General features: G+C 35.0%; 1 protein-coding gene across 7 annotated transcripts in view; it reads left to right on the top strand.

The window, feature by feature from the left end:
* Positions 1-19,250, top strand: part of GABRA2 (gamma-aminobutyric acid type A receptor subunit alpha2) — a 151,253-nt gene that overhangs the window by 53,499 nt on the left and 78,504 nt on the right. For 5 of the 7 annotated variants that reach the window (XM_019026034.4, XM_055384189.2, XM_004038632.5 and 2 more), the window contains exon 4: positions 8,343-8,410. The exons of the other annotated variants lie outside the window; for them this stretch is intronic. In XM_019026034.4, the coding sequence (XP_018881579.1) occupies positions 8,343-8,410 (68 nt within the window). The remainder of the gene's footprint in view (positions 1-8,342; positions 8,411-19,250) is intronic. 7 annotated transcript variants of the gene reach the window in all.

Genomic DNA, 19,250 nt, shown 5'->3' with positions numbered 1-19,250 from the left:
TTGGTACAGTCAGAAGAATCAATAAATCTGAAAAAGGTTAATTGAGATTATTCATTCTAAGGAACATAAGAAAAAAAAAAGAAGAAAAGAATACAGCCTTAAAGACCTAGAGAACACATAAAGCATACCAACATTTGCATAATAGAATTTCTAGAAGGAAAGGAAAGAAAGGACAGAAAGATTATTTAAAGAGATAATGGTTAGGAAGTTCCCCAATTGGTGAGAAACATTATTCTGTGCCTCCAGGAAGCTCAACAAAATCAAAAGATAAATTGAAAGATGTATCTACAAAATACTAGCAAATTAAATTCAGCAACATGTAAAAAATTATACACTAAACCAAGTTATATTTATGCCAGGAATGCAAAGTTGCTTTAACACATGAAAAGAAATTGCTGTAATATCCAATATCAACAGAAAAAGGGCAAATGCTTCATGATCATCTGCATAGGTGAAAAACAATAATTTGACCAAATCCAACACTCATTCATGACAAAGATTTTATAAACTTGGAATAGAATAGAATAGAAGGGATTTAATTTATAATAAAATTTTCAAAATAAGCAAATCCATAGAAACAGAAACTGAATTACCAGTTGCCAGAGCTTGTGAGAAGGGAGAATTGGGAAAGACTGCAAATGGATGTGGGATTTCTTTGTGGTGATAAAAATGTTTCAAGTTTAGAGAGTAATGTGGTATAACTTTGTGATGATACCAAAAAGCACTAAATTGTACACTTTAGAAGGGTGTGTTTTATATTATATAAATTATATCTGAATAAATCTGTTATTTTCTTTTAAAAAAGAGACTGTAGGGGTGAATGAGTGCAAGCAGTATTCCCAGAGACAGATGATGGTAGCTTTAAGAGTCATAACAACAGAGGAGGTGAGAAGTCTGGATTGTACCTATCTTTGAGAAGAGATTTACTGTTGAAAAGGGAGAAGCTGTGAATAAAACCAATATTTGTGATCTAAGAGTTAGAATAAATAAAATACAATAGGGAAGGCTGTAAATGCCATGATTTTGGAGAGGAAAATTAGTTTCGTTTGAGACATGATAAGTTTAAAAACTCTACTAGACAGCCAAGTAGACAGCTGTATATAGAAGTCTATATTTTGGAAGAAAGTTCTAGACTGCAAATAGAAATTTAGAAGTCCTTGACTACATGAAATAAATCATCAAAGAAGTATAAATACAGAACACCAAAAACTGAAATTTGTGGCATTCCGGTATTATTAGGTTAGGAGTTAGGAGTGAAGGATTTAGGGAAGAAGTAACCAGTAAGGTTGGAGTAAAATAAAGTGATTACGATGTCCTGGAGAAGAAGTGAAGAAAATGTTTCCAGGAGAATTTCCTTTATTGTATACTCTGATAGCATATATCATGTCTGCAATTGTATATTTATTTGATTTTTTGCATAGTATCTCTCTTTGTTAGGCTATAATAAGCTTCATTATGATAGCAGAGGCTATGTCTACTTTAAATGACTGTGAACTAAGAGTAAGAATTTATTTAGTTAACCAGGATTTATTAAGAACATATACTATGTCAGGGGCTATTCTGTGCTATGACTTTATCTTTCTGAGCAAACAAAACCCCAGTCTTCATGGAACTTAACTTCTATTGGGAGGATATAGACAAACACTATTTTACAGAACTTTCTGTGATAATGGAAATGTTCAGCTCTTCTATCCAGTATAGTAACATAGCCACATATGGATAAAATATGACCAGTGTACTAAGGAACAAAATTTTAAATGTTATTTAATTTTATTTAATTAAAATTTAATTTAAATGGCCACATGTGTCTCATGTCTACCATAGGAGTAGATATATATGGCAAACAGAAAACAATATTAAATAAATGAACCTGTAGAGCTAGGGAGAGATTTGGAGTGGTTGTAGTTTAAGACAGAATGACAACTTTATTCACTCACTCACTCACTTACTCGTTGCTATATTCCATTGTGTTGGGAACTATATACCCATCCATAATGAACAACAGGAAACAATAAACCTGATTAGCCTTATAGATGGTGAAAATAAATCTTTCATCTCGTCTTAACTGCCTGAGCTATATTTTGAAACTGCAGTGGCTTTAAGTCAGAAAACTGGTCCAACCTTTCTACTTCTCAGTTGCTGTCTATTTATACTCTCAAACTCCAAGAAAATAGTAAGACTAGAAGGTCAGAAATGGGTAGGAGACATTAGCCATAGAAAATAATAGCCTGAGAATTAATCCAAGAAAAAAAATCTATGGATAGGAACAGAGAGGAAATAATCTTTTTTAATGGGAAATTGCAACTTTCCAAGATTTTCAGTCTTAAATGCCTACAAAAGTCAAGTAATTGGCACACATATGGACAACAGAAAATCAGATATTTCTCTTCCCGTTTATTGTGGATACCTCACTTTGGGAAGTGATATATTGAATTTATTCCCTGAATTTATTATTAACTTTATAAAGATAAGCTTTTTAAAATAATAATGAATGCCTGATTTTTATTTTCACTATTATTTAAAATAATTATTGAAGATTGGCTAATGCAATAACCTAAAATAAAAGTAAGAGTAGGATAAAAAAGGTTAAGTTTTTTCCTAAATATGCAGATGATTATGTACTTAGAAACTTTACTGGCTCAATTGCATGTGAATCAAATTATAATTAGTTTTCCTGGATTCAACATCACTGATGTGGAGAACATTTTCCTAGAGAAGTTATTTTCCATTCCTAGAATAACATCGTTACTGCCTAGATCAGACGATAAATGGTCAATATGAGTTCACTTCTTCTTTCATATGATGCACACAAAAACTTTCAGAAATATTTTTATGATTCTCTTTTCAACTCTACATGTAATATTACCCCTCTCTTGAGAAAATCAGTTTTAAAATGGTGTGTATGTGTGTGTCTACGGTGGAGGAGAAAGAGAAGGAGGATCTGGTACAAAGAATATACCTATCAAATGTCCATCGATCATTTACAGGAAGGATTTTGCTGTTGCCAAATGTTAGAAATTTTTGTTTGGAAAGCTTGCTTGCTATTGTGTGTTATATTATCCAGTACAGTTCAGCTATTATTGTGTTTGTCAAAATCTTTTTTGACAAGCTTTTAAAAATAATATTTTCCACTTACTCTCTTCATGTCCTTACCCTCCATTTACTTTCCAAACCTCTTCATTTGTTTTATGTCTTTGTAGTTTTACTGAACCTACTCTTTTCCAGGCTCCACACACCCTCTAACAGTCAAAGGGCCTATCCCTGCAATATTACTTTAAAACAAACAAATTATTTCCTTGACTTCTACCATTTGCTAATCTCAGTCTCATTTTTTTGTTTTGGTCTCAACAATGGCATCATCTTCCAAACTGAATACGCTATCTTCAGTCTACTTTGTCTCAGCTTGCCCTCTACGTAAATGTAACATAATGTATCTGGTTACATAGCCCTGGCCACAAAATTCTCCAAGTCAAAGTCTTTCAGTGAATCTCCTGCTGCCATGTATATAAAGACAACATTCGTATTATTGTGGCATGTCAGGTCTGTTTTGATACAACTCTGCCTTTCTTTACAACCTCATTCCATCCTCTGTATATACATGTTAACCATGTTTATGAGTGAAAGTTAATTATTTGTGGGACTTGACTTTTGCACAAAGGAGTTTCCCTGCCTCGAATATCTACTCTGCTCTTTGTTGGATTAGAGGATGCTCAGGACCATTGAAAATTACAAAAGAATGAAACCTCCATGTCTTTCTCCAATATGCTTCTATGGGCATTGAGATACTATCTTTTTGGTTTGGTTGCAGCAGACATTTCTTGTATTACAAATTTTTAAATGCTTTTTTTCTATTACGTTGTGGGTCTTTCACAGGCAGATGTTTTGCTTTACTCACTTTTTATCCTCAACCATCTATTTTAAGTGAATCGTAAAAGAAATCATAATTGAACATCAATTTTGTTCTTTCATAGTTTTGCAAAGATTTTATAAGAAGTTTTATTGTTATTCTATACTACATTTCCCAGCAAAAAAGCAATTTTTCATTAATTAAATACTTCTTGAAATTATTTATACGTGCATTTTGGATATCCTTTCAGGCCATTTATTTTTTCTATGAATCAGTTAAAAAAATCAGAGAAGTACACAGAAGAGTAAGATTAACAATGACCACCCCCATCATATCTTAAGATTTTGTCAAAATTGATTAGGATTAATTTTAAAAGAATGAAATATTAGGAATAAATTATGTTTTCCTCAGTACATGTCTGCAGGCTATTTCCTGTCCTCTTTCACCATCCTGAATTTGATGATTGCTCTAAGAATTATACATTCTTCTATGTATGCCACATGCATTACTTATTTCTCCTAAAGTACCTGTTATCAACCTTGTATTTTGCCTCTGGAGAAATCTATACAGAACATCCTCTTACTTTTGCATATTACTCTTGGTATTCTCATGTCAACTATTTAACTGGTAAACCATTATTTTAGCTGGTGGATATTTCTGCTAATATTTTAGCTGGTGGATATTTCTGCTAATGGTAAACCATTATTTAGTTGGTGGATATTTCTGCTAGAAGCTGCTTAACTGTTCAGACTTCAGTTTGGTTTGCAGTGAATCAGTGCTGTCTTCAAGTACCTTCTTTCCCTTTGCTCAGCTTTGTTACTTCACTGGAAGCCTATTACTTAGACTCTCAACCTGCCTTTGTCGATGGAAATGGACTCTGCCTTCACAAATGATGGGCATCTTTTCCTCATGACTAGTAACAGCTGTGCATGACCATTTTTAAAGTTGATGAAATATTTTGGAAAAGGATCGATATTCTACATGAATTAAAATGAGAAATAATTTGTTCAAACATACAGCATGTAACATGTGATAGACATTGTAGTAAGCCCTCATGACATAATAGTGAACAGAAATGGTGCAGTCCCTTTTCTTTGTGGAGCTTAAATCCTGGATGGGGAGACAGACCAAACACAAGACAAAAAGCGAGAAGAATATATTAACGCATTAAAATAAAGGCAAAGTTGAAAGGTCCCATAAAAAGAAAGTGTCAGAGAGCAAAAATGAGAGAAGAGGGCTTACATTACATAGGGGATTGTGAACTCCTGCTCTGAAGAGAGACCATTTAAACTGAGACTTAAATGCAAAGGAGCAGTTAACCAAAGAGAAAATGCGAGATAATGGCCATTTTGAAGGCTCTGAGTCAGGACAGACTTTGGTGTGTCAACTAAGAGTGATCAGGGCCAGGCACAGTGGCTCATGCCTGTAATCCCAGTGCTTTGGGAGGCCGAGGTGGGTGGATCACCTGACGTCAGGAGTTTGAGACCAGCCTGGCCAACATGGTGAAACCCCATCTCTACTAAAAATACAAAAACTAGCTGGGCATGGTGTGAGTCTGTAGTCCCAGTTACTTGGGAGGCTGAGGCAGGAGAATCACTTGAACCCTGGAGGCAGAGGTTGCGGTGAGCTGAGATTGCACCACTGCACTCCAGCCTGGGCAATAAGAGCGAAACTCCATCTAAAGAACAAAAACAACAAAAAAAGAGTGATCACGACTGAAGAGTGAATCATATACCTAAAATGCACAGAGACTCAGGTTGCCACCAGACTGTAAATTAACTTGTTTACTCTGTAACATACATCTGTTCAATGGATCAGAATATTGTAACAGGCACTAACAGCACAATTCCACCTTGTTCCAAATCCACATGGGAAAACAAACCTGAGCAGATGATACTATAAAATGTCTTGACGAATCAGAGTCACAAGATTAGAATAACCTGTATTCTACTGGAAATAGCCTACATTCATATAATCTCCCTAGCCTCCCTTCCCCTCCATTCCTTTCTTTTCCCTTTTTCTTTGTTCACTTCCCTTTCCTTGTCTTATAGAAAGCCAAAATATAACCAAAGATTGAGTTTTGATCATAGAATTCTAGAAGATTGTGTTAGATGTATCAAATATCTATATTCATTACACTAAAATATTTCATTAGCCCATGTTGGTTGTTTACAGCTCTGTGCATCCATCCATATTGAAATCTGACCAAAAAAAACAAAAAACTCATTGCTAAGAATACCTTTCCAAGACTTAGACACTATTGGATGTTCATCGTCAGTGTTTGGCTTGCTGATTTTCCTTTTTCGGAACTTCCATAGCAGGACAATATCTCCCCAATGCATACATTATTTAGCTATGTTTATGAAGTCAGTAATCCATGAAACCATTTCTTTTTCTAAAAATAACTTTTTATGTCTATGTTCTGAGTCTTAGGTGTTTCTCTTACTGCTTGGAGTTTTGAGGCTAACCTTATTTTTCATGTCAGTTCTTAGCTGACACCTCCCTATAGCCACTAGGTACTGATACCCCTTTACCCTTTACTTGCCATTTGGCATATAGGGAATGTCATTCATATCCTTAGCATTAATACATTCACACATTTTTTGTCATTTCTTGGATTCTAACTTTACTACTTAAACTAAGGAGAATCATTTCACTTTCTTCTCTTAGGGTAAAAGCTACCTTCACATTTTAATTTCTCTTCTCTGGAACATTTTAGGTCAACAGCTATAACAAAGTTTTATTCAGTTACTAATTGAATAAATGTAATAGTGTGATTAATTTGGTGTGGGTAAAAGGAAAAAAATGTTGGGTCTCATTTCCACACTTGCTTTCTAGTATATATAAATTCAGGTTCAGCATCAGCTACATAATTTGTGATGCCCAGTCCAAAATGAAAATACAGGGCCCTTTGTTTAAAAAATAATTAAGATTTTTAAAGAGAGCACAAATAGACCATTAAATGAAGCATGGGACTTTTCTGAACTCAGGGTCCTATGGGACTTTGTATACACAGAAAGCTGCTCCTGAGCAGGTCTTTGGGATAGGTGGCATCTGAAATAATTTTATAAATTTATTTTCTAATGCTTTTATAATATAATTTCAAAAATACACTTTTTGCGATAAAATAGTATATACAACAAAGCTTAATGAACATATTTATTTGGAGCACTATAACTATGCCTTTGGCACGGAGTATTCTGGTGACTAGAAACATGCATTTAATAAGAAATAAACTACTGTTAGTTTTAAGTTTATCATTGACTATGGTATAATGCTTTGATTTAGTTTGAATACTCAGAAACTAGATTGCTTGGGTTATAAATCATTGTTCTATCTACTCTACTAGCTGTGGGTCTTTGGCAAGTTTGCTTACCTTTCTTTGAATCATTGTACACACGCATAGGGATAACAGAGAATCTACCACATAGGTTTGACATGCAGATTATAATATTTCAGGTGCTTTAAAGAGTATCTGGTATGTAGTAGGCATTCAAAGTCTACCGTGTTTTATCAATATCCTTTCTATTTTTTATTCTTGCCTTAATGGATACAAAATCCCAGACATAGTTTACTCTCTTTAATGGTTGTAAATTAATGTCTAGTATAATATAAAAAACAATTCATGTTATTGTTTGTGTAGAATTACAAATCTGACAGCTAATGGATAAGACATTTAGCTCATGATGATAAACATTAATGACGTGTTTTTTCTACTACAAGAGCAGTGAAAATATTTTTGTTTTTTGATCTTTCTTTGACCTTTTCCCCATCACTATTTGGCTTATTTAAAATAAAAGATCTAAATTACCTGGTTGATAGAGCAATCCAGTTAATTGTATTACAGTTATTATGTTACATAATTTTAGAATCCAATTTAGTTCAGTCTTAGCATTTCAGGCATTCTTCAATACATTTAAAAAGAAGCTTGTTTGAAAGTAATCTGTTATTTTCTTTTATTTTTATGTCACTGAATGATTGAGCTTTTTATATTAATTGGAATTATGTTTATTTATAATTACCAAGCTGTTTTGTGCTGTATGGAGAAGATATACTGATTTACAATCTGTAAATTGAATCTCTACTATCACGAGATACTGAAATATTTAGTTGAAACATCAAATGTAGGATTATATCAAACAATACCATGCTTTATTTTTAGTACTGGTAGCACATTTATTATAAACTATTTCACTTAAGATGTTTCCTAAGAAACTATTCATTTTGAGCAATATAAATGAGGATGCGCTAATCAGGTATGGTTTCCAAGTAAGAATGTCATAATACTTCTATGCATTTTGGAGTTAGGATGGTGAAAACCAATGAAATAACTGAGCATTATAGTCATTATGGTTGCGAAAGTTGACAAGAAAGTAAAACCCAGTACTCTCAAATTTATGACACAGCTTTCAAACCATACCGTGTACTCAAACCCTTCTCTCTCCTGTGGCTCTTATTATATAATATCTATATTCAATCTCTTTTCTCATATCAGACAGTATTACTGAAGTCTTCACTAACATCTACGTGACCAGTTTTGGCCCTGTCTCAGATACAGATATGGTGAGTTTTTCATTAAATAGTATTTTTACTTCACATAATGGGGAGTGGGGGGTAATTTCAAATAAACTAGCATTTTTAGTGTTATAGAATTATGTATATGTCTCATGTCTATTTAGTCTACTCAAATACATGGATAGTTAAAGATGTTTGGATCTGTGGTTTCCATTTCCAACTTCAGTGTTTGGATTAGCCCTATGTATTTTACGTCATTTTCAAAACATGTCTACCTAACTACAGTGTAATAAACAATTATTTAAATAAAATTAATTGTATTAAGAAGAAACATTTTCTAGGAGGATTAAGGCAGAATTGTGGACTTCCATAAGGAAAGTGAATGTAGTTTCACAGATAAAGACTTCTTGCAGAATTAGGTCATGGTCAGTGTATCACATTTAAAAACAACAACAAAAAACCCTCTGATTGGTATTGAGCAAAGTGATTGCCTTGTTATGCTATCTACATACATACAATACATATAATATGCACACATAGTAGGTATATATAAATCAACCTAAAAAAATTAGAATGTTGGTACTCTTGGATTCTATGGAACTGGTATTATTTATTTTTTCTTTAAAATGAGACAGGCCTGGTGTGGTGGCTCACAAATGTAATTGCAGCAATTTGGGAGGCTGAAGTGGGAGGACTGCTTAATCCCAGGAGTTTGAAATTAGCTTGAGCAACATAGTGAAACCCCATGTTTACCCAAAAATATCAAAATTAGCAGGGTGTGATGGCACATGCCTGTGGTCAGAAGGCTGATGTGGGAGGATCACTTGAGCCCAGGAGGTTGAAGTTGCAGTGAGCTGTGATCCTGCCACTGCACTCCAGTCTGCATGAGAGTGAGACCCTGTCTCCAATCAATCAATCAATTAAAATAAAATAAAATGAGATAGATAAGTGAGGAAAATTGGTTTGATGTGTTAGGTACTGGTGGGCTGGAATCACCAAAGATGAATTATTGATGAAGCATTAAAAATTTAATAATCAGTCCTTCACTTTTACAGCTAACTATAGTGCTCTGTAATAGACATTTTTGATGAAATAGTTTTTTGTTCATTAATAACTTGTCAGATTCCACCATGTCAACTGACATTTGCCTCACTTTGCATCCCCTTGATGTGCATGTCTCTTCTCCCCTCCTACCTCCCTGCCAAATCTGTGGCTCATTCACCCCTCGGGCATCCTTCTCTTCAGGACTTCATGGCTCTTTAGAAATTCATCTTCCTTATGGCCTAGGCACCGAGAATTAGAGAAGCCCTTGTCCCTTTTTGCCCAGTTATTCCCCACTATGTCATTTCTCCTCAAATTCTTCCCTTTCTCTGATAACTCAGGGGGAAAGTTGACAAGGTTGGACATTTTCTACCTGGATAAACAAACAAACCAAAAAGTATTCTATTTTTATAGGCTTTCATAAACATTATCAGCTAATTTAATAGCAGCTCCCTACGTTTCCATTAGAGAACCTAAATTCCACTTTTATGTTACAAAATATGCTGTTTATTCCATCAGAGCCACACCTCTGACCTCAGAGATTTCTTATCTTGACCTGGGTGGCTGAAAATGTAAGGCCCCATGTGGTTGAGGGGTGATCCCCACCTCTGGGGAGGTGGTTGATACTAAATGTTGGCAGTCCGTTAAAATTATTTGAAACAGGAATGTCAAGATTTAAGTGCTTTTAGTTTTCTCCTTCAACTCTGGGTCTTAGCCACAATTCTGGTACAAGACGAAAAAATCCTATTCTTCAGCATAACCCTTCTTTTTCCCTTGTATTATTGTATATTTTGACCTGAAATATTAATCTGCCTCTTTCCATGGATCAATTTAAGTGGACAGATCCTTATAATGATGACAGAGACAATGTTTTTTAGCAAGAGTGTGCATTCCAAATGTTATCGTTTGGCTATAGATATAATTTTGTCCTAGTAAATACTCTTAGTGCAGCTTGTCTTAAATATTCCCAAATGTTAGAGACACAGTGCAGATAAACACCTAACTTCTATCTAAAATCAAGTAGAGTCAGAATTTTGTTAACTACTACATTGAGAAATTAGCATATTATATAAATTATTACTCTTACATATGGTACTTTGTGTCTTATTATCAGCCAAAACAGAAAGGCAAATGATATAAGACTCCCAAATATCAGTACATTTTCAATATTGTAGTTTTCTCCTGTTGTAAATTTCAGTAGCAGCAGTTACTGCATTGAAATTTTAGCTTTGATTTTTGCAAAATGAATTATTTTACCTAAAACATCTCTCTCTCTCTCTCTCTCTCTATATATATATATATATATATGCATATATACATACATAAATGCAAACATATCTATTTCTAGCAAGACGTGTTTGGTATTTGGGGATTTTACACAAATTCACATCATACTTGTTTGCCAAAATGTACAAATTCATTTGTTTTCCAGTGATGATAATAGATTAGATTAATTCTCCACCTCTCCTTGTTGTGACCACTCTTTGGGATTGCTAACGTATTTGAAAAGTTGGTACTTGATGTTAGGTATATAGTCATTAGCAATAGAACACATTTAGCTACTTTATATCTGAATTGAACTAAAAACAGCTGTGTTTTATCTGTAAATTGAACCCAAGAACTTTAAAATTTTTTAGCAGACTCAAGATATGCTTTCTTATTTGGGGGGATTCTACCACAAGTTATAGAAAACATTAAAATATACTCACACTACCAATATAGGTTGCATTGAGTGGAATTTCAGTTGATAACATTTAAATAAAAAACCGCTTACTTTGATTTTTTAGTTTTCTTTTTATATTTCAGAATACATGCGTGTGTGAGTGAGTATGTATATGCACACCCAAATATAGATATATTCTCAAAAATGAAATGCATATTCAGCATCTTAGTAGGTTTTTGAAAATCTTGAAGGCCCTAGACATTTTCCCTAATAATACATTTCCCTTAATGCATCTAGCCTAAAAAATTTCTATGAGATTGCTCTGCTCTTGTCAGATTTCCTACTCTATTTCTGTCTTTATTTACCTCATTTAGTCAGGCTTGCCAACGGTTGTTTTAGAGGAAGTCAAGTTAATCACAAAACTACCAAATGGGAGCATACTATATAAACACAGTCCAGTCACAGGACATCACAGGGAAAATCTGATATAAAGAATTATTAACTAATAAAAGACAGCTAAATTCTTTTTAAAACATGGATAAAAGAAGATTCCAAGCGATAGAGAATTAAGAAATGCAGATAGAATATCTACTTCTAGGGCCGCAGTGTCACCACTTCCAAAATCAGAAAGAAACTGAAGACTGGAAAGAACACCCTTTCCCTCTAAGACCTGTGAATTCTGACCTCACTGGAGGGATACTGCTGCTACAGGAACATGCAGCTACTGGTGGTGAAGAAACATGTGAGGGTATATGCTGAAGCTGGTCCACAGAAATATGCTTCATGGGCTGAAAACTCATAACATGTCAGTCCTTTGAAGCTGTGCCAAAAAATGACAATGCAGCTGACCTACAGAGACCAAGAAAGAAAAGCTCCCTTCTCTTGTGACTACATTGGAGTGTCCCTCCAGCACCCTCTATTGACAAAACCTGACATTGTATGAGCTGGCAGAGGAGCAGTATTTATAGGATCCATCAGGTATCACAAAGGAAATGAAAGAAGGGTGGATTTGGAGTTGAGAGGCAGTACACAGATAGCTGAAATACTAATAATGTGTAATACAGGGAAGATGTAAACTGAGGACCAGGAGATAGTTTGATCACTCAACAGGTACTGTTGATATTTGTCCAAATCTAGAGAAGAAAGATGCAGCTAGGAAAAATTAAAGTTGAAGAACTTATAGACACAAGTAACACAGACACATACAAACACATGCATTTACTCACATTGTAAGTCTATTAGGGAAGATGGTGCTCAATTAAAAAAATATACATTTTATGGAGAGAAAGGATATGGTCTTCATGATGATCAAAATGAATGATTTCCATGTTGATATTATTTTTACTGGAAATCAAGATAAGTAAGGAGGCAAAGTTTGAATTTTTGTTTAGTATGGATGGAGCAATAGCTTGAGCAATGAGACATGGCTGTGACACTCTAAATAAAAAGAATGTTATCATGATGGGAAGGGAAAACATAGCCATATTATTACCTACAAGTCAAAGTGGATGTGGAGATATCTAATGAATACCTTACAGAAGCAATTTGTTAATAAGAAAAAAATAAAGAACGAATTTAGTTTTACTTTCAGTAGCTTAGCTGATACACTTTTATTTCTAATCAGTGTGCACAGTCAGTAGCAAAAGCTAAATTCCTAATTTCTCTTATTCAGGTCAGTGATGTAGATTTGTTATGACATTAGCCTGAGAGAAAAAAAGCAGCATAGCAAAAAGAATTATGAACCAAAAGAATATGCAAACACACACACACATACACACACACACACACACACACACACACTGCTATCTTGGAATCATTAACTAGTGTAATTGTCCCAAAAATGTTGTAGATCTAAATTATAATTAAAGATTCTACTTTAAGTTTCTGCAATTAAGTTAAAAATATTTTATTTCAACATAAGGAGGTGATTAATTTTTGAAATGTATTAGTAGCTCACAATTGACCAAGTTTGTAGTAGGCATGTATATTTTAGCAATTTCTAACTTACTCTTCTGTTTTTTTCCCTTTTTCCTTGGTTTCTATATAGGATGTCTTTTCTTATATTAGTAAACATTTTCACTGTGTGTGCATACTCTTAAGGTATAGGTATTATAACTACCAATTATTTAACCTAAACCTAGACTGAGAACCTCAGCCCAAATGGTTGTCTATTGTGCAGTGTTAGGGTTAGAGCTTGGACAATGAAAACTTTGAAGTAATCTTGAAATATCTGATACAGAGTTTACCGTTAGGCTAAGAAACAGGCAGTCTGGTAAGTATGACCTTGGTTTCTTGATTATGTTGATTTCTCCAGTTAACACTTTTCTTCCTCTGCAAAAACATAGAGTGCATTATCTTTTAGAATCTCCAGAAGCTACTGGGATATTAATTAGTTCAGTAGTTAATATCAAGGAAGTTTAGAGAGTTGTGAGATTTAATATCTGGTCAAAATTGACACTGAACTTAATCTGTTATCCTTTATCAGAAGTTGCCATTTGTAAATGTAGTTCATTAAGAAAACCTGTGACAAACATGGCAAACCCTTTGTATCAAAAGTAAATTAATGATGTTTACTCCCTTTAAAGCCAGCATGTAGAAGCTGGTTGCTGTAAGGTTATTGACATTTTGGAAAGTTAGAAAATAGACACTGGGAACATTCATTCATTCATCAAATATTTTTCAGCACCCTCCTAGAATTTATAATAATATTCCCCAACATGTGATTTATAGATATTTGGATTGTAACCATCTGAATTATTTTTTAAAATAGTTGTTTCCTGGGATCTTCCTATGATCTATGGACTCATATTTACTATTTGTAGAACATGAAAGTCTATATTTTAACATGATAAGGTATTTGACTTTATGCTAAGGGAAGCACAAATATATTATAAGATTGGTGAAGAGGTGGAGGAAGGTAAGAGTTCTATGGTCCAATAATTTATATTAAAGGATAGGGAAAAGGAAGACTAGTTAGAAATCTGTTTTACTACAGGCAAGAGATGAATGTGGATTGGCCCAGGGCAATGGAACTGAAGATGGAGAGCACTGAAAAGATTTAAAAGTTCTCTGTGGGGTAGAATTGGTGATCTGTTGGATATAAGGGTGGAAGAAGAAGTATAGAATGACATCTTGGGGAATTGGGTGAAAAGTGGTACTATTCACTGGGATATGGAACACAGCAGGAAAAGTTTTGTTTGTCTTTGTTCTGTTGCTTGGGGACGAACATTTATGTTTTGCACATGTTGAGTTTGAGACTTTAAGTGGAGATGTCTAGGTAGCAGGCATAGATCTGGAGCCCAATAGAGAAGCCTGGAGTACAGATGGCTTGGGGGCCATCTAATGTTGGTTGAAACCATAGGCATACATAAAATCTTATAAGGAAAGAGATTAGAGCAAAGTAGCCATCTTACTTTCACAGAAACTCTAGAACACCAATATTTAAAGGACAGGAAGAGGACAAAAAAATGGAAGAAGCGACTGAGAAGGAGCAAATGTGGGTATCTGTCAAAATGAAGGGTGGTTCCATTTTCTGAGCTAGGCTATGCTTTGATCCAAAAAAAAAAAAAAAATGCAGAGACCACTGTCTTATTCCTTATCAGATGCAGTGCTGTGCTTTCATCAGATATCTGTGCTACAGCCCTCTGCCAAAATGGGATTCTGTAGAGTTAAGGTGAGATGGCTTATTTGGTAACTGGGTAACTGTATGAACCCGTGTATTTTGCGCATAGTAAAACATCACCTGGGGGTGGGGAAACTGTTCCAGAAGGGTGCAGGTAGAAGTAATTTGACTCCATTCATTACCTTTCTTGGGGAAGGAGGGTTGTAGGAACTTAGTACATGCAGTCATAGCTTTCTTGGTTTTCTAAGGTCACAAAGTAGTATTCCCTACCACCCTCCCCATTCTTTTGTAAAAACTAAATAAGATTTATTCCTATCAAACTATCAATATCACTTTTAACATAATTGGAAAATAAATTCAAATATTCTAAAATTCACAGGGAGCCAAAGTAAGAGCCTGAATAGCCAAAGCAAGCCTAAGCAAAAGAACAAAGCTGGAGGCATTACACTACCCTGATTCAAACTACCCTACAAGGCTGCAGTAACCAAAACAACATGGTACTGGTACAAAAACATATAGATCAATGGAACAGGCTAGAGAACCCAGAAATAAAGCCACACACTTACAGCTAGCTAATCTTTGACAAAGTCGACAAAAACAAGCAGTGGGGTAAGGACTCCTTATTCAATAAATGGTGCTGGGATAACTGGCTAGCCATATGCAGAAGACTGAAACTGGACCCTTCTTCTCACAATATACAAAAATCAACTCAAGATGGATTAAAGACTTAAATGTGAGACCCCAAACTATAAGAATCCTAGAAGAAAACCTAGGAAATGCCATTCTGAACCTAGGCCTTGACAACAATTTCATGTTGAAGTCCCTGAAAGCAATTATAACACAAACAAAAATGGACGACAGGGACCTAACTAAACTAAAAACTTCTTCATGGGAAAGGGAACTATTAACAGAGCAAACAGACAACCTACAGAATAGGAGAAATTATTTTTGAACTATGCATCCAACAAAGGTCTAATAGCCAGAATCTATAAAGTACTTCATAAGTGAAAAACAAACGATCCCATTAAAACATGGAAAAAGGGCATGAAAGGACATTTCTTAAAATGACACACATGGAGGCAACAAGCATATGAAAAATGTTCAACATCATTAATCGTTAGAGAAATGCAAATCAAAACCACAACAAGGTACCATCTCACCTCAGTCAGATGGCAATTATAAAAAGTAAAAAAATAACATGTTGGCAAAGTTTCAGAGAAAAAGGAGTGCTTATACACTGCTGGTGGGAATGTAAATTAGTTTAGCCACTGTGGAAAGCAGTTTGGAGATTTCAGAAAGAACTTAAAACAGAACTACTATATGACCCAGCAAGCTTATTACTATGTACCATATACTTATTACTATTCTACTTTTTAGTAGAATATAAATTGTTCTACCAAAAAGACATATGAACTATGTATGTTCATTGCAGCACTATTCACAATAGCAAAGACATGGAATCAACCTAGATGCCCGTCGGTGGTGGACTGCATAAAGAAAATGCGGTCTGTGTACACCTTGGAAAACTATGCAGCCATAAAAAATAATGAAATTATGTCCTTTGCAGTAACATGGATGCAGCTGGAGGCCATTTCCCTAAGCAAATTAATACAGGAACAGAAAACCAAATATGACATGTTTTCACTTGTAAGTGGGAGCTAAACATCAAGTACACATAGACACAAAGATAGGAACAATAGACACTGAAGCTTATTTGATGGAGAGGGAGGGGGAGGGTTGAAAAACTACCTATGGATACTGTGTTCACTACCCGGGTGACAAAATAATTTGCACATCATACCCCAGCAACATGCAATCTAGTTGTGTAACAAACCTGCACAGGTACTCTCTGAACCAAAAATAAATGTTGACAAAAGAAAAAAAAAACTAAATAATAAACAACTGTGATTTCTGAACATGAAGTGATTTTTAAAATAAAAATTTCAGAGGTTGCATGTTTTTGTCCTAGGTTTCAAGTTTTGAGGCTGTCTTTGGGAAAGCCACAAAGAACTTGTATGCCTAGATTAAGAATAATAACTATTATCCACTGTTGCTACTACCATGTATTTTCTAGGGGATATCAATACATGTAGATAGTTGACAGGCATCAAAAGTCTCAGATCCCATGATGAGGATTTTAGCAATGGCTTCTCACAGTACCAGGAAATTGTGACTTTAAGAATACCAGTATAAGAGAGCATTACAAAAGTAGGGAGGGAACATTGTGTCATCTATTACGGTAAAACCAAGAAAAGGTTTTTAAATATGTCATTAGATTAAAAACAGAAGTATTTGCTGATTGTGGTAAAAGCAACCAGATTGCGGTGGGTGGAGGCAAGTGGGAGGTGAGGAAATAGAGAAAGAGTGGAGGTAACATTTTTAAGCAGCGTGGTTGAAGAGAGGAGGCGAGACAGAGGGCAGCAGCTATACGGCATTATAACTATCAGTGAGGCTTTTATTTTTAAAGATGGCATTGAACTTCTCACTGTTCCCTGAACATGTCATTATATTTAACAACTCTCTGGCCTTGCACATGTTTTTTCCTGTTCTTGTTATGCTTACCTCCTCCTTTGCCAACTGGAGATATTTGATTTAGTCAAAGCCAAGTTCAAATTTCATTTTTTTTTTTCTGATTTCTTTCTAGGTTACTCCAAGTCGCCAGTCCTCTTTATCCCTGTGCTCCACCACATGGCGTTCATACTTTTTTTTTTTTTTAATGACTTTGTACACAGGCTTATGAAAATCTTCCTAACTTTTTTATTTTTGTTTTTATGGCAGTCTGAGCTACTAGAAGGCATAACTTGTGTCTGTACATTTCAACGAGATTTCCTAAGTATACACTCAGTGCTTCTCACCATGTTAGGAACTGAAATAAGTAAGTGTAGCCCTCAAATTGCTCACAGGGTATTGGAGGACAGCTAAGGAAAATAGTTCATTTTAAAACAGTACGATAATGCTTTCAATGAAGTATTTATGGATTAATGTGGTATCAGAGGGGATGTTGGTGGTAGATACAGAGTTTGGTACGGTTTTTAGGGAAAAAAAGATATCTAAGAAGAACAAATGAGGATTGGCTAGCTACACAATGGAAAAACAGTATTTTAGCACAAATTGGAAGAGCTTGTTGAGTTTAGTAAAATGTGAAAGTTCAGTGTAACTGGAGCCTAGAATGCTCTTAGGAATTTTGGGAGAGATTAGGTTAGAAAAGTATTCTGAGCCAGACCATAAAGGCCATAAAGACTAAGAAGACCACAGTGACCCCCTAAAAAGTTATAGCGATATGCCCAAATGATACTTTAAAACATGATGCTTTCTGTTACCAGACAAATTATAATTGCATGGCTTTTTTGGTATGTGTTGACTTTCTTTAAAATATAATTATTATACTATATACATTCTGTAAAAGACAACAATATTTAAAAATAACTATTATAGTTAAAATATAACTATTTTATAAAACATAACTATTTATATAACTATAAAGTATATTGGTGATGAGTTTAACATAGTTACCTAGATGCACACATGCAAACACACAAACGAAAGTCACTTGACACCTGTGAATTTAAGGATTAGGGTGTTGTTTGCAGATTGCTGCCATAGGACATCTGAGAGCTTTTCTGCCATCTGCCTCTGCTAATGATGCCTTTCTTCTTATGTCTCATCAGAAACCTTATGGCTCAGTATCCTTCATACTACATTAAATTTACAATGACTCCCCTTATTCATTTATTCATGGGCAAAGTATTCTTTATTTCCTATGTTCCAAGTAGTTTTTTAGATGCCGGTGACACAGCATTGAAGAAGGTGGTCACGATCCTTGTTCTCAGTGTGGAATAAAAGTTGTCCAGATATAGGGAGGGGATAGAGAAGACTGATCAACAGAGGTTAGTGAGTTTGCATAGTAAAATGCAGCATGATAAATCAGAGGCCTGACACATACTTATGTCATTACTGTGGCAGCATAGAGGGGTGCATGTGTTGGGGCGTGGGTGTGTGGATGTGGTGGGGGATTATTGTAGGGTGGCTAGAGAGGTAGAGAGGAAGAGATCGTGCAGGGCCTTGGAGGCTGTGAGAGTGTTTTTACTTCACCCCCAGGGCTTTAGAGATTCAGGTGACTGAAATCAGCAAGATTTTATTATTTCAAACCCCTTTCTCACATTACGGCAATGCTTCAGTGCATACCATAGCTTAAAGAGTCCAGTCCAGACTAATTTCAGCATCAGTCTCTTAGGCCATCTAGATGTTCTGTCCTTTTCCATGCCTTTTTCACAGGTAAGGGATGTACTGTGGAGACAGGCCAAGATCTACTCTTCCTCTTCTTTTTCTGTGTTTTTCAAAGTTGATGCAATGGTAAGGGAGAGTAGTAAAAGGGGAACATAACTTTTTACTGAACTGGTTCTATTGGTAGTTCTCTGTTAGCAATATATGCTGTTTGTATGGTTGGTGGATGAATACTGGATCTCCCATGGGGCATACTTGTGATGTCTTCTCAGTGACCTCCTTATTGCAGTCACCAAAAACACAGGTGGCTTATTCTCCAATGGCATTCTTTGTGGTAT

This window comes from Gorilla gorilla, chromosome 3 (assembly GCF_029281585.2).
Source record: "Gorilla gorilla gorilla isolate KB3781 chromosome 3, NHGRI_mGorGor1-v2.1_pri, whole genome shotgun sequence".
Lineage (NCBI taxonomy): Eukaryota > Metazoa > Chordata > Mammalia > Primates > Hominidae > Gorilla > Gorilla gorilla.
Note: the sequence above shows the minus strand (reverse complement) of the source record. Positions and strands in the feature narration are given on the sequence as shown.